The sequence below is a fragment of the Odocoileus virginianus genome, chromosome 4, assembly GCF_023699985.2.
Source record: "Odocoileus virginianus isolate 20LAN1187 ecotype Illinois chromosome 4, Ovbor_1.2, whole genome shotgun sequence".
Classification (NCBI taxonomy): Eukaryota; Metazoa; Chordata; class Mammalia; order Artiodactyla; family Cervidae; genus Odocoileus; species Odocoileus virginianus.
Window position 1 is genome coordinate 7,084,254 of NC_069677.1, and position 12,459 is coordinate 7,096,712.

Below are 12,459 nucleotides of genomic sequence, written 5' to 3' on the forward strand. Positions count from 1 at the left end.
TGAAGTGACTTAGCATGCACACACACAAGGATCTCCATAAGGACTGATTTTCAGCCAGTAGTTGTTAAATATCTCCTATATTATTCTATGAAAACTGAGTATCAGATGACTTGTTATGTGCTACCAATAACTTTCTCTTAAAAGTTTGAGTAAACTGAGAAGAAATGCTCCTCTAAACTCAATTTGACCATTAGAATAATTTGGTGGTTAATAAACAAGATGATTTGGTGCAAAGTTGGTCACCTGTTCAACATCTATTTACCATTTACCTCTTCCTCCTTATAACAGAATTCCAGTTTTGTTCTGATATCTAAACTACACATGGATCCAAGGAGGGGAATCCTGGTTTAAGCCAATCAGCATAAGGCGTTCTGTTGAGAATTATCATTATACTCTTTCCAGATGGCACAGATGGTAAAGAATCCCCTTGCCAGGAGATGCAAGAGACTAGGGTTTGGTCCCTGGGTCAGGAAGATCCCCTGGAGTAGGAAATGGCAACCCACTCCAGTATTCTTGCCTGGGAAATCCCATGGACAGAGGAGCCTGGCAGGCTACAGTCCATGGACTCTTACACACAACCTAATTTGGCTCAATCAGATCATAAAGATAGGGGGCGCAGGGTACTTCATGCCTTAGGAATAGTTTCTCTCTCCTCTGCTGGACTTGAACAAGAAAGCATATGATTAACTTCATCAATCCTGGAAGAGAGTGCTAAGATTAAAAATATTGATAACTTGATTTTTGGATGGCATCACTGAGCCTCTGATATCACTGCATCTAGAGTTTGCCCTAACCCTGGACTTCCAATTACATATTTTCCTTGATGAAGATTTTGTATAACTTTGCTGTCAAAAGCACCATCATCAACACAGAACTACCATCTAGCAATTTATCACAGCTAAAGAAACACTGGGTATATTCACACATGTACTTTTTTTTAGGAAAACATCTTGGAATATTTATCATAGCACTGAATATTCAACTTTTAGTTTTTATAGCTTACATACATACATCCACCAGAATATAAGCTTTTTGAGAGCAGGGTCCATGTCTTACTCATCTTTGTTCGTTACTTAGCACACAGTTGACATTTAGTATGTCCTCAGTAAATGTTGAGTCAAGCATCCTCTCGTTTTGAGAACAGGGGATACGTATGATTCACATATGAATACTCAACATTTAGGGCAGTTCCTTGCACATAACAGGCCTTCACTAAACATGTACTAAATGAATAAACGAATTTATGACTATGAGTACATAATTTTTGTATTAGTTTACTGGTATAAGAAAGAACATTGGGTTTTGGGGCTTGATCTCTAATGACAAAGACTTACATCCCAGGTCACCAAATATTTGACCAGAACAATTTCTTTAACCTGACTGCCTGTACTCACCTGTGAAATGGTGATTATAGTTTCTCCTCACATTATACCTGTATAGTTATCCTAAAGCAGACCTTGCACAGGTATATGGTCCTGTTCTCATCAATCTTCAAGTCAAAGGTTTCAAGGTCAGACAAAGGGAACTAATTTTAGAGAACAGCATGAATACAGATAGTATTGAGAATTTGGGAAGTATCACGAATAGCAGGAGCTTAGCCAAGAGGTATGTCAGAACTGGTGACAACCTATTAGAACTGGTGACAACCTATTAGGAAGCTAAGTTCTTCATTTTTTCAAATTACTGTGGTAACATGTTACTATTATTAGTAACAAAATGCTACACATAATCTTTGGGAAGACTTAAGCACTAGGGAATGATGGCCAGAGTCTTGTGAGATGTACTTTTGAAAAAATTAATCTTGCTAAGAGGTCAGGGGACTAGACACCCTCAGTGCTAAGGTACAAGTGGGCACCCCCTTTCTAGAGATCAGTCAGGCAGGACTCATCCAAAACCTCTGGCCCATCCTTGGTTAAATGACACTTACACGTTCCTTTGGAAACATCGATTGTAGTGTTATAATGGAGTAGCCAATGAAAAAAAAGCATACATGCAAAAAGAGATAAATGGCAAGGTCACCAAAAAGTGGTCTATTGTAGACTGGTGGAATTTCAGCTGATTTCTTTCTTCCTTATGTTTCCACAAAACCAACAAAAAACATATTTAAAATCAGAAATAATTTAGATATCTGGTATGTATCCTGTTCAATACTGAGACCCAGTTCCTAGAACGGTATCTAACATATAACAGGCATTCTATAAACATTTGTTTAATGAAATGAATGTACAGATAGAGAACTGTTTAAATTATGGTAAGCCATGGAGTAGATTTGTACATAGCTAATAGAAACCATATTGTAGAACTATACTCACAAGTGATAAAATATATTATGGAGAAAAATTAATACTATGATTGCATTAAAAATATGTAGCATAAGGACCTCCCTGGTGGTCCAGTGGTGAAGACTCTATGCTTCCAATGCAGGGGACAAGGGTTTGATCTCTTGTCAGTGAACTAGATCCTGTGTGCTGCGACAAGACCTGGCACAGTCAAAAAAAAAAAAAGTAGCATAGAAAAATGACCTAAATTTTTTGTTTTAAAAAAATATGTTAAAAGCATAAGAAAAATTTGGAACAGCAAAAATTAACATTGGGAGATAAGGTTAGGAATTTTCTTTTTCTTTTTGTAGTTCCAGGACATATTCAAGCAGAATATGGATAACCATCTGCCAGGTATCTATATTGGTGGGAAGTTAATTCACATCATCTCCCTTAGGAGTCCAAGATTCTATTCTTCACCCTAGAAGAATGCTCTGAAATCTACACAATGTCCACTTAAAACTCTATATCCAAGCGAATATTAAAATATGAATACAGAATCAGAGAATGTAACATTAAATGCTAGATACTGTGCCAAATGCTTTATGTACCCCCACTTTAATGAGTACTCACAATCTTGTATTACTACTATCCCCATTTTTTTCTTTCAGATGAGAAAAACAGACCAAGGTTGACTTGTTTGAGGTCACGTAGCTATCTGTTGAACTTAAGCCTGTCACACTTCAAAGCTACGCTTTTTTCTTCCCCCAGCTGTACAGTATGTGGGATCCTGGTTACCCCACCAGAGATTGAACCTGCACCCCCTGCATTGAAGTGTGGGGTCTTAACCACTGGACCGCCAGGAAGTCCCCAGAGCCATGTCTTAACTAGGAAAGAATCCTTAGGAACAATTTAGTTCAGCTCCTTTTTAAGAAGCAATCTTCCAATCATATGACACATGAACCCTACATATTCTCATTAGTTTTCACAGTATCTTTTGTTGTTGAGATTTAAAATCCAAAGACAGAATATGACCAACTGCCTCATTTGCTCAAAAGCAGCTAATAGGACCACAGGGCTGCTATAGTAAGTTATCCACACTTTTATGTTCTATTCACTATGTTCTATATGTTAGAACTATAGAACATAGTGAATAGAATATATATTCTATATCACTACAGTATAGGACTATTTCATTAGTGACTTATTTGTAAAAATCCAGCCTCTGACCTGGGCCAGCTTCTAATGAATAAGAGATAACTGTTTGGCCCCTAGGCATTAAACTTATGATTCTAATCTATTCTGAAATATAAAAAATGTACACTTAATTATGCCAAACAGTTGAAATCTTTCAAGCCAACGCACCCTGATGTGGTCCAAAATCTAAACAAGTTATTTTCACAAAAGAGAGAATTACTAAAGAACAATAATGACTTAAAATATTAAGACTGAAGATTTGTCCAACTCTTACCTTTAAAAAAGTTAAAAATAAAAAACAAAATCTTGAATGAGATGGTTTGGCTACCATATCCATTATAAATTGAGTACTTCTAAATAATTAACTTTTGTGATTTCATTAGGTAAGAGCAGTATCTGCTTTCTCTTGACAAAAAATATCCAGAGCTCCCAGAATGACAACAAGAACATAAGAAATTTGTTATAAGATTTGTTTATACTACAGTTGGTCCCTCAGGATCTGGGGCAATTGGTTCCAGATCCTCCTGTGGGTCCTGGGGAACAGGACCCAACAGAACCTGTGTTTGCTCAAGTCCCTTACACAAAATGGTGTAGTATTTCTATATAACTTAAGCACATCCTCCTATATACATCTCTAGATTATTAAATAAAATGTAAATGTTGTGCAAGTAGTTGTAAATACAGTGTAAACAGTTGTAAATACTATGTAAATAGATGAAAAAAATGACAAACTCAAGTTTTATTTTTTGGAACTTTCTGGAATTCCCCTGCCCCCACCCCCCCAATATTTTTGCTCCAAGGTTGTTTGAATCCACAAATGAGAAACCCACAGGTATTCCTTAAGAAAAATAAATACCACTTGAGGATGTGAGGAATACAAAAAGAAACACACCTGAAGACTTTTAACTAGGGATTTTTAAAAATAAATTATAAATAATTTTTTATTTATCAATTTTCAGCAAGGAACTCCCAAAGTTATTGAATCTTCTTCATTTCTCAGGAACTATTCACTCCCAGAGCAGACCACCTGCAGAAAAAAATGTATTTTAGAAAGTTTCAAATTTCAAACATGCCAGACCTATGGAGTCAGGAATGAAGATGCTAGAAATATATGCTTCAGCCGAGGACTATTAACTAACTGCCACAATTATTCTATACCAGTCACAAAATAAAAGATCCACACTTTAAAATTCTAGTTTTGCTTAACTTTAACTATAAAAACATCACGGAAACTGTTTAATCCATTACAAGGTTTAATCTTTAAAGTCTTTGTTGAAGTAAAAACTATACGTTCATTTATTTTCTCAAAAACATCTTCCAAAAAGAAGTTTATTTTTACAAATATTCAAGAGAAGAGACTTGCAACCCCCTCCTTGCTGACTCAAGTATGTTTGGCAAAGATCCACGAAGTGGAAGGCAGGTCAGCTCTGTATACAAGGCATTTCCTGTGGAAAGTTACTCACTGAAACCCAAGGGCAAAGTAAGGGTAACACTTCTGAAATGAATCTGGAAAGATCAAAAAGGGAGAGCAGCAGAGGGGAGGGCTGCTGGTCCCAGCAGGTGTCTCTCCAAACAGCTCAGACCCACCCCCACTCCTATCCCAGAAGCCGGGAACAATGCTAACAAGGTAGCTAAGTAATTTGGACTGGCCAACTCTTCAAGTCTAATTCAAGTGTTTCCCTCACCTAGCTATTCCTGCATTTGGTTTAGAAAAGATAAGCCTTATCAACAATACAAATACATAAATTCTCTCTTTTCTAACAGGCTCAGAGGAAGAATACATGTAAACATATGCAAAAATGAAGTCACTCATCATTTCAAGAGATAGCAGTCTGTATAGCATTGCTACCTCTTTTGTTATCAGCTACCCACTGAAAGCCTCTGGGTATAAAGTCTTTGACAGAAGATAGATATCTATTGAATGAATATGTAAAAATAGCAAAAATGACCCTTTTTCTTGACTCTCAGAATCATATTTTCAAATATCATCAGTTGTCTCTGAGTTTGTTTTGTGTGTGTGAAATCAGCATATTTTAAGCACATGTTAACCAAATATTAAGTTCAATCAAACTTTTAAATACTGAGTATCAGGACCACTCAGTGCTGGTCCTTTATTTCAAAGATTTTAGCCCCCAAACTGTGTTCTCTAGGTGCCTCCTGGGTCTTAAAGGCAAAAAGATACCAGCTGCCATTTCTAAGCAGGTTTTAGGTTCCTCTAGTTTCTCTTTCAGTAAAAGAAGCAGTTATGGACTTCCCTGGTGGTCCAGTGGATAGGAATCCACCTGCCAAATGCAGAGGACACGGGTTGGATCCCTGGTGTGAGAAGATTCCACATGCCATGGAGCAACTAAGCCCGTGCACCAAAACTAGAGAGCCGGCACTCTAAAGCCTGTATGCTGCAGCTACTGAAACCTGTGTGCCTGGAGCCTGTACTCCACAAGGGAAGCCACCGCAGTGAGAGGCCTGTGTACCCCAACTAGTGAGTAGCCCCTGCATGTCGCAACTAGAGAAATTCTTCACATGTCAACGAAGTCCTAGCGCAGCTTTAGTTTTTCTTAGGAGTAGTTTTCAAGTCTCTGTTTTTGCTGCTACTAAATCTTTAGACAATTTATATTTAGCATTATCCCTACTAACTTCTTCAGCTTAAGCCAGTGGTTCTTAAAGAGAGGAACACCTGAAAATTATCTAGGAGCTTCAGTTAACAGGTGCAGATCTGGGCTCAAGCTTGTGAATTTTGGTAAACTTTCCTCAGATGATTATAAGGTACACTTCTGGTTGAATGTACTTACTTTCATATTAAGTTCAGTTTTCTGGATTCAAGGTACAATTAAGATCTTATTTAGAAAATAAAAGCTACTAAGGTTTTTTGAATTAAGGAACTTTCATGATCATTACTGGGAAGATCTGAGATTGCAAAATATTTTTTCTTTGAAGCTATCCTCAGAAAAATGTGGTCTAATGGTGTAAGAGATACCAATTTAGTTAAGTTTATCTTATAACAGCGCAGATAGTAGTGTTGAATTTTACCCAGTTACTGACCTGGTTACTGAGTTATATCCACCTCCGTATTTCAACAAAAGGTCTTTGTAACTAGTATTCAAAATAAAGTCTTAGGTAAACCTAAAAACGAATACGTTGGCAGTAAAATCTCATTAAGTGCAAGGAGTGAAGTATAAAGTGCTCGCAATCTGGAGAGTAAAAAAGACCTAGATTTGGACTTGCTTGGTGGTCCAGTGGTAAAGAATCTGCCTGCCAATGCAGGGGACACAGATTTGATCCCTGGTCCAGGAAGATTCCACATGCCTTGGGGCAACTAAGCCCATACTCCACAAGTACTGAGCTGTGCTTCACAAGAGAAGCCATCGCAATGAGAAGCCCGGGCACCGCGAAGGGGAGGAGCCCCTGCTCTGTTCAACTGGAGAAAGCCCGCACACAGCAAAGACCCAGAGCAGCCAAAACAAAACAAAACAAGATCAAGTTTCTAGTTTTAATCCTACCACCTATCCATTGCTAACTTGAGCAAGTCTTTTTTTTTCTTTTACTTCATGGTCCCTCCATTTCCCCATGGGGGATAGGGAAATAGGGCACCTGGGACCAAAGTAGATCCAAACACCTGTTCCTCTTCCAAAAGTAGCATTATGCTGAAAATAAAAAACATATTCTCAATCCTAAGAAAGGCCCTATGTGGATTCAGATTCTTTTCATAACCAGGATTCAAAAATACGTAATCATGACACATATTAAACAGACCTCAATAGAATGCCTGCTATCCACAATTCCAAGATATGGCTATCTGGTTTCTCTTTGACAGTTTAAAAAGCCTATTCATACACGTATCATTTAATCATCATGATGACTCTAAGAAATAGTCTGGTCATGTACTGTTCTCTCTCCTTTAGACATGAGAAAACTAAGGCTCAGAAAGTTAAGGACTTGCTCAGTACCACACAACCGGGTCAACTGTTTTCTAAGTCCAAAGCTCTTGCATTTTCTTTCATACACAAATGAAGCCATAGGAATCACTCTCATTCTCTGTCCCAATAACAAAGAAAACCATGATATCTTCTGGTCCTTGTGAATATATGCTACTTATAGCAATAACTGTATCACCTTTGAGATCCACATGAAGTCCAAGCGAAACTTCTGATGCTCCTAAAATCAACATTTTAAAAAATCACCCTTTTTATCAAGGCAGGCTTAACCCTAAGCAACAGCTTACACAACTGACTAGAAAGAAAGGGACAAGTAAATCACGTACAAATGTTGAGATTCAATGTCTTTGAAGTAATCAAGTTATACTTTTTAAAAATAGTATATTTTTAAAAATAGTTATACTTCTTAAGCTCCCCACAACCATATTTACTTATTTTACAAAATGATTCACCATGAGATTTCTAAAAAGTCACTTAAGTATATCTAGTATACACAGGTTGATAATACCATACATAAAAATCACAACATATATTATGGTTATCTTTTTATAAACAAAAAGGTAAAACTCAGATATGATTAGATTAGTATCTTAATGAACATATATTTAGTTCAAGTAAAACACACGCTAAGCTAGAGAATAGGAGAACCAAAGTTAAGCCTCAGGACTTTCAGAATAGACTGTTTTCCACCTCATAGTGATACTTCTTATCAGCTGGTTCCTTATCCCCCCCTTTTCACAGCTCAATGAGGAAGGTTGGTCACATGTAAAATTCCAAAGAGACAGGAAACAGGTGAAAGAGAAAGAAGCCAGGCTTTCTATTACTTTTCTACTGGTATGTAGCTTTGGCTTTATCTCTCAGCTATTATTAAAATGGTGGTATGGTGTGGATCTTATGGGGGAGTAAGGGCACCAAGCAGAGGAAATCTGTCTAGAGACAGAGGTTACAGGTCTGATCCTGCCTACAGGTAGTCACTTCATACATATGGGCCTTAGTTTCCTCATTTATTCATTCATTTAATCAAGAATCTTCTATTGAACACTTGGTATGTCCAGAGGGGCTTCCCCAGGTGGCTCAGTGGTAAAGAATCCACCTGCCAATGCAGTAGCCTCGGGTTCGATCCCTGATCTGGGAAGATCCCACAGGCCGCGTGGCAAATTTGCCCATGCACCACGACTACTGAACCACTGCTCTAGAGCCTTCAAGGCACAACTCCCGAGTGCACATGAAGCCTGAGCGCCCTAGAGCCTGTGTTCTGCAACAAGAGAAGCCTCCGCAATGAGAAGTCGGCATACCCCAACTAGAGAGTACCCCTAGTCTCTGCAACTAGAGAAAAACCCATGCAGCAACGAAGACTCAGCACAGCCAAAAAAAAAAAAAAACAGAGGTTTTAGTTTTATTAGAATAAAGCACAGTACAAAAGAAACAGCAACAATTCCATTTCTGTTTTGCAGAAAGCAATGCTTCCATGTGCTGCCTACTCCGTATTTAAAAGCTCTTCCTAAGTCTGAAAGAAAAACACCAATACAGTATGTTAACGCATATATATGGAATTTAGAAAGATAGATAACAATGACCCTGTGAGATAGCAAAAGAAACACAGATATAAAGAACAGACTTTTGGACTCTGTAGTAGAAGGTGAGAGTGGGATGACTTGAGAGAATAGCATTGAAACATGTATATTACCATATGTGAAACAGATGACCAGTCCAAGTTTGATGCATGAAACAGGGCACTCAAAGCCGATGCACTGGGGCAACCCAGAGGAATGGGATGGGGAGCGAGGTGGGAGGGGGTGGTTCGGGACAGGGGGACATATGTACACCCATAGCTGATTCATGTCAATGTATAGCGAAAACCACCACAATATTGTAAACTATAACATATAAACTAATTTTTTTAAAAAAGGTCTTCCTAAAAACTCACAAGGTTAGAAACAAAAAACAGAGAATATTTCCCTTTTAATCAGACAACTGAATTTTGTCTGGATATTCTGAACTTCCTAAGCCATGATTCTTCTATCTCTAACATAACTCTAAAAGCTTTTGTCAAGCCCTTACTTGAAAGCTTAATTCTCCTCTTCCCAAATCCATAAAACACCTCTCAATTTCTTTTTTTCTGGTGGCAACATGCAGCATACAGGATCTTGACCAACCAGAAATAGAGCCCAGGGACTCTGTAGTGGAAGCTAGGAGTTTTAACCACTGGACCACCAGGGAAGTCCCATATTTTTCAATTTATTAGCATCATTTTACTCTGTACACTAGAAACTGAAAAGCTATTTTTCTAGTTATACTTAGGCATGTTAGATTAACCAGGTGAGCTACCTTTCAGACAAGTGGTGGTTTAGTTGCTAATTCATGTCTGACTCTTGCGATTCCATGGACTGTAGCCCACCAGGCTCCTCTGTCCATGGGATTCTCCATGTGAGAATACTAGAGTGGGTTGCCATTTCCTTCTCCAGAGGATCTTCCTGACCCAGGAACTGAACCTGGGTCTCCTGCATTGCAGGCAGATTCTTTACTGACTGAACTATGAGGGAAGCCCAAAAAATGCTGCCGAATGATTGCTAAACCTGTAAAGCAATACACAAATTTGAAGCAATCAGCCTATGTATTACCTTTCCACTAGGAAAGCACCATGCTCACCATTTTATATCTTAAATCCCAGGGCTCTCATGCACTCCTTGTGGGCTTCAATTAGGTGTCCACATTGCTCTTCTCCTTTCTCAATGATGCTATAAAACAAAATGTACTTGTCAATAAAGTAGGCATTAAACACATTAGCAGTAAGTAAGCATAAGTGATCTGACAGAATACAGCTGGAGTTTTAAAAACGGTATTATACCAAATGGCTTTACACCAAATTTGTTTTTACTGGTTCTTGTGATACTTCCTTGCCCCTGAAAATGTTCCACAGATAACTAGTTTTCGGGGGTAGAAGAATCTGATTTGAAGAAATAATTATGCATATTAAATATTGACCCTAGACAATATCCAAGGAATAATACTGCTCTGTAATGAAATAAACTGAGTAAAAAGTTAACATTAAATGTACAGAAAGAAGAGCTTAATTTTTTGCCTATCACAGAGGAATTACATTTTTTATTCTGCTCCACATTCAAATACCTCTAAATAAATTTACTTCTAGGCACAAGACACCCAATACAAACAGCAAAAAACATCTGGTTGCCAAGGGCGACCTGAGGAGCCCCACTCATGATGATCAAAGAACTTTTCACTTGTGAAGTTACAAAGTAAAGACTAGGACCACATTAAAAATCAATTACATGAAAAACTGACTTCTGACTCTAGATACCTGGGGAGCCGCCATAGGGTCAGAGGTAATTGATGCAGAAGTTAATTTTAAAAAAGGTAGGTTCTCCTCCTTTCTAAATACAACCTATCTTTCACTAGATTTAATGGCTGTCTGCATGGGTTAGCAAGCTTCTTATGAAAATAATAGCTAGCTCGCCCTGATCATTTATTAAATACTGAAAATACTGTGCTAGGCACCAAATATGACTTATAGCACAGTAATGCTGAAGGCAGAAATTTTAGGCCCATTTTACAGATATGAGGCAGAGATGTTAATTTGCTCAAGGTGACAAAGCTGGTTGGTGAACCAGGACTCAAACTCTGAAACTGGATCCCAGGCTCTTAATCATGATGCAATCCTATCTGAAAGTTCAATAAGCACCTACTGTTTTTAACTGTGGAAGCACAGTATCCCACCGTAGCCTTCAATTCTCCCTTCACAGTATTACTTGCAAAATACTTAGTGTTAATGTCACTTATGCTCTCTTTACTTTCTATGTGAGGACAAAAAGGGACTGGAGGGAGAGATGTAACACTCACATTATCTGAAGATTCCTTCAGATATCTGTTCCACAATAGAGGCTGTACACAATAAAAACCAGAATGCGAGTTGATGGTAATCTAGGTGTACTATTCTGAATACTGTAATGTCATCTATGTCATAGCCTGGTTGATTTTTAAATCATCTAGCTAAAAGAGGTGGGGATAAGGGGGTTTTCTGTAGGGTTAAGAAACGTACCCTGTGTCTTACTATGTCTAAATTTTGGGAGAAATCACCAGAAAATGTACTCTTTGATACTGCCAAACCTCGCACAGCAATCATTAACTTTAATGGTCCACTAACTTTAAGATCCTTTAAATCAAGCAGTATCTTTACCCATTTCTATGTTTTCTGAACCTAAAGCAGTGCTTGACCTATAACATTTCCACGTTCAGAAACCCTTTGTAGGAAGGAATGAGTGGACGAAGCAAACCCGAGTCAATGTGACCTCTTTCCAATCCCTTCATCTGCTTCCCAAGGGTGAGCTAAGGCCTCAGTCTACAGACAGCCAAGAGCGAAGCCTATTGGCCTCTATAACCTTCAAGAGCACCCCACGCCTAAGCGAGGACCGACACCAGCCCCAGGCGGGGCAGAAGTGCCTGAACGCTACGCGCCGAGCCTCCGGCCGCCCCCTCCCGGACAGCGCACTGACCACGCATCGCGCGCCTTCTTGGTCTCCGGGCAGGCGCAGCAGGGCTTCAGCGGCTTCTTCTCCTGCGACTCAGATGGGGCAGGGCTTGCGGCCGCCAGACCTGGCATTTTTCGTGCCCGAAAGCAGCAACTAGCGCAGACACCCTAAACGCGCCAGACTTGGCAAAGCCGATTTGCGCGCACTCACTTCCGGCAGTCGCTCTGAAAAGAACAGGAAGTCCTGCCTCTCTTCCACAATTGGGGGAAAAGAGGGGAAAGGACGGTTGTTGGTTTTTTTTTTTTTTAAAGGCGCTGTGCAGAAGAGTCAAAATGAAGGTATTAATGTGAGGACGTCTCTTTGGTCCAGGAGCAGAGAAGTGAGATGAAAGTGCAGCGACCGGAAATACTCACAAAGGAGGAGATCTTCTAGTCTTTCCCAGTCTATTATTTTCCTCTATTTCTTTGCGTTGTTCACTTAAGAAGGTTTCCTTATCTCGCCTTCCTATTCTCTGGAACTCTGCATTCTGTTGGTTATACTTTCCTTTTCTCCTTTGCTTCTCGCTTCTCTTCTTTTCTCACCTAT

General features: G+C 39.0%; 1 protein-coding gene across 2 annotated transcripts; it reads right to left on the reverse strand.

The window, feature by feature from the left end:
- Nucleotides 1–4,378: 4,378 nt before the first annotated feature.
- COX17 (cytochrome c oxidase copper chaperone COX17) lies at nucleotides 4,379–12,103 on the reverse strand. 2 transcript variants are annotated; one of them, XM_020901870.2, is made up of 3 exons: nucleotides 11,899–12,103; nucleotides 10,009–10,125; nucleotides 4,379–4,482 (listed from the first exon to the last, which is right to left on the reverse strand). In XM_020901870.2, exons 1-2 carry the CDS (start codon nucleotides 12,003–12,005, stop codon nucleotides 10,041–10,043), a joined length of 192 nt encoding a protein of 63 aa, XP_020757529.1. In that variant the 5' UTR covers nucleotides 12,006–12,103; the 3' UTR covers nucleotides 4,379–4,482; nucleotides 10,009–10,040. The 2 variants fall into 2 exon arrangements, with proteins under 2 accessions (XP_020757529.1, XP_020757519.1); XM_020901860.2 differs by having other exon boundaries at nucleotides 10,037–10,125; nucleotides 11,899–12,102.
- Between the last annotated feature and the right edge of the window lie 356 nt (nucleotides 12,104–12,459).